The 1,295-nt window shown below is 32.6% G+C and overlaps 1 protein-coding gene across 4 annotated transcripts in view; it reads right to left on the bottom strand.

Annotated features, from left to right (window-relative positions):
* Positions 1-1,295, bottom strand: part of LOC106471295 (transcription intermediary factor 1-alpha-like) — a 60,035-nt gene that overhangs the window by 53,218 nt on the left and 5,522 nt on the right. For 3 of the 4 annotated variants that reach the window (XM_022399905.1, XM_022399906.1, XM_022399907.1), the window contains exon 2: positions 603-919. In XM_022399905.1, coding sequence (XP_022255613.1) covers positions 603-919 — 317 coding nt within the window. Of the gene's footprint in view, positions 1-602; positions 920-1,295 lie in introns of those variants that run through there. The other variant, XM_022399908.1, reaches the window with a different exon arrangement.

Here is a 1,295-nt window from a genome sequence, read left to right as displayed (position 1 = left end):
AGACCAAACCAAGCCTTTATAGTAGTGAGGTATAGAAAATCGAAATGGTGTATTTAAGTGTTTTACACTGACAAAAAAGAAACCTATCATTAACTTTTAGTTAATTTATTGAACTGTTCCACAATATTTCCAAACATATTAACATTAGTATTGTTTTTGAAATAATTGATCCATAGTGTTCAATCTGCCCCATGTGCTATCGAAAACACGGGTTTGCAAATAGTGCACTCAAATCTGTTTTCAAAGTATCTGAAAAAAAAACTTCTCGGCATTTTGACACTATGATAGGTTAAACATTTTCAATAACAAAAAAATCTTAGGGAACAGTCCCTGACGTTTAACCATCAACCACACATTCACCAACTGCTATAGGTCTACTACTGTATTACTAACTAAAAAAACCTGCACAAACCTGGGTTTCTCACCACCTACAGATGGAACTTTCCAGAAGGTTTGGCAACAAGAGAGTATGTCTTGCAACAATGAGCAAGTCAATTAGGCCTATTACATTTGTGATTGGATGTGACTGACAGTTTGATATCTTTATAATAAAACAGGGACATATCATAATCTGCTAATACCAAAAATTATTGTAAAATTACCTTTTTATGGATGGGACAAAACATATACTTCTGTAAAACTTCTGTAACATCTTTTTTCATCTCTTCTTGCTGTTGAATTCTGTGGCCCTTGGTAAGACGTACACGTTCATGTGCACCAATACACACATTACAGAGCCATTCCTGACATTCAACACAAAAACCTACTGTAGAATTTCCATCATCACAACTTGTACATAATACTGATTTCTCTGTCCCTCTTTTCCACACGTGTTCTGCTTTAGTCATGTGTTCTAGTAACAAGAAGTGATCAATGGCCCTATTCATGTCAATTCCTTGTTTACAACTAGGACAAGTCACTGTGGATAAAAAATAATATGCATAATCATATATATACACTTGTTATCGATATCTGTGAAGTAAAAATATTATATATATAAATATTCATGATGTTAGAAAAACACATAGGTTCAAGAAGTCTTGATAGAAATGAATAAAGAAAGTTTGCCCCCCCTGAAGAAGAAAGGTCCACGTTCCAAAAGTGCTCAGGTTATAGGGTTTTTATTCATTTCTATATATCCATATATATATATATATATACGTTATTTACACCTATGAAGTAAATATACATAACCATATATACCCTTGTTATCTATACCTGTCAAGTAAAAATAATATATATCCATTTATACACATTACTTACACCTATGAAGTAAATATGTGTATGCCTACAGT

The sequence above is a fragment of the Limulus polyphemus genome, unplaced genomic scaffold, assembly GCF_000517525.1.
Source record: "Limulus polyphemus unplaced genomic scaffold, Limulus_polyphemus-2.1.2 Scaffold4522, whole genome shotgun sequence".
NCBI classification, from domain to species: Eukaryota; Metazoa; Arthropoda; class Merostomata; order Xiphosura; family Limulidae; genus Limulus; species Limulus polyphemus.
Note: the sequence above shows the minus strand (reverse complement) of the source record. Positions and strands in the feature narration are given on the sequence as shown.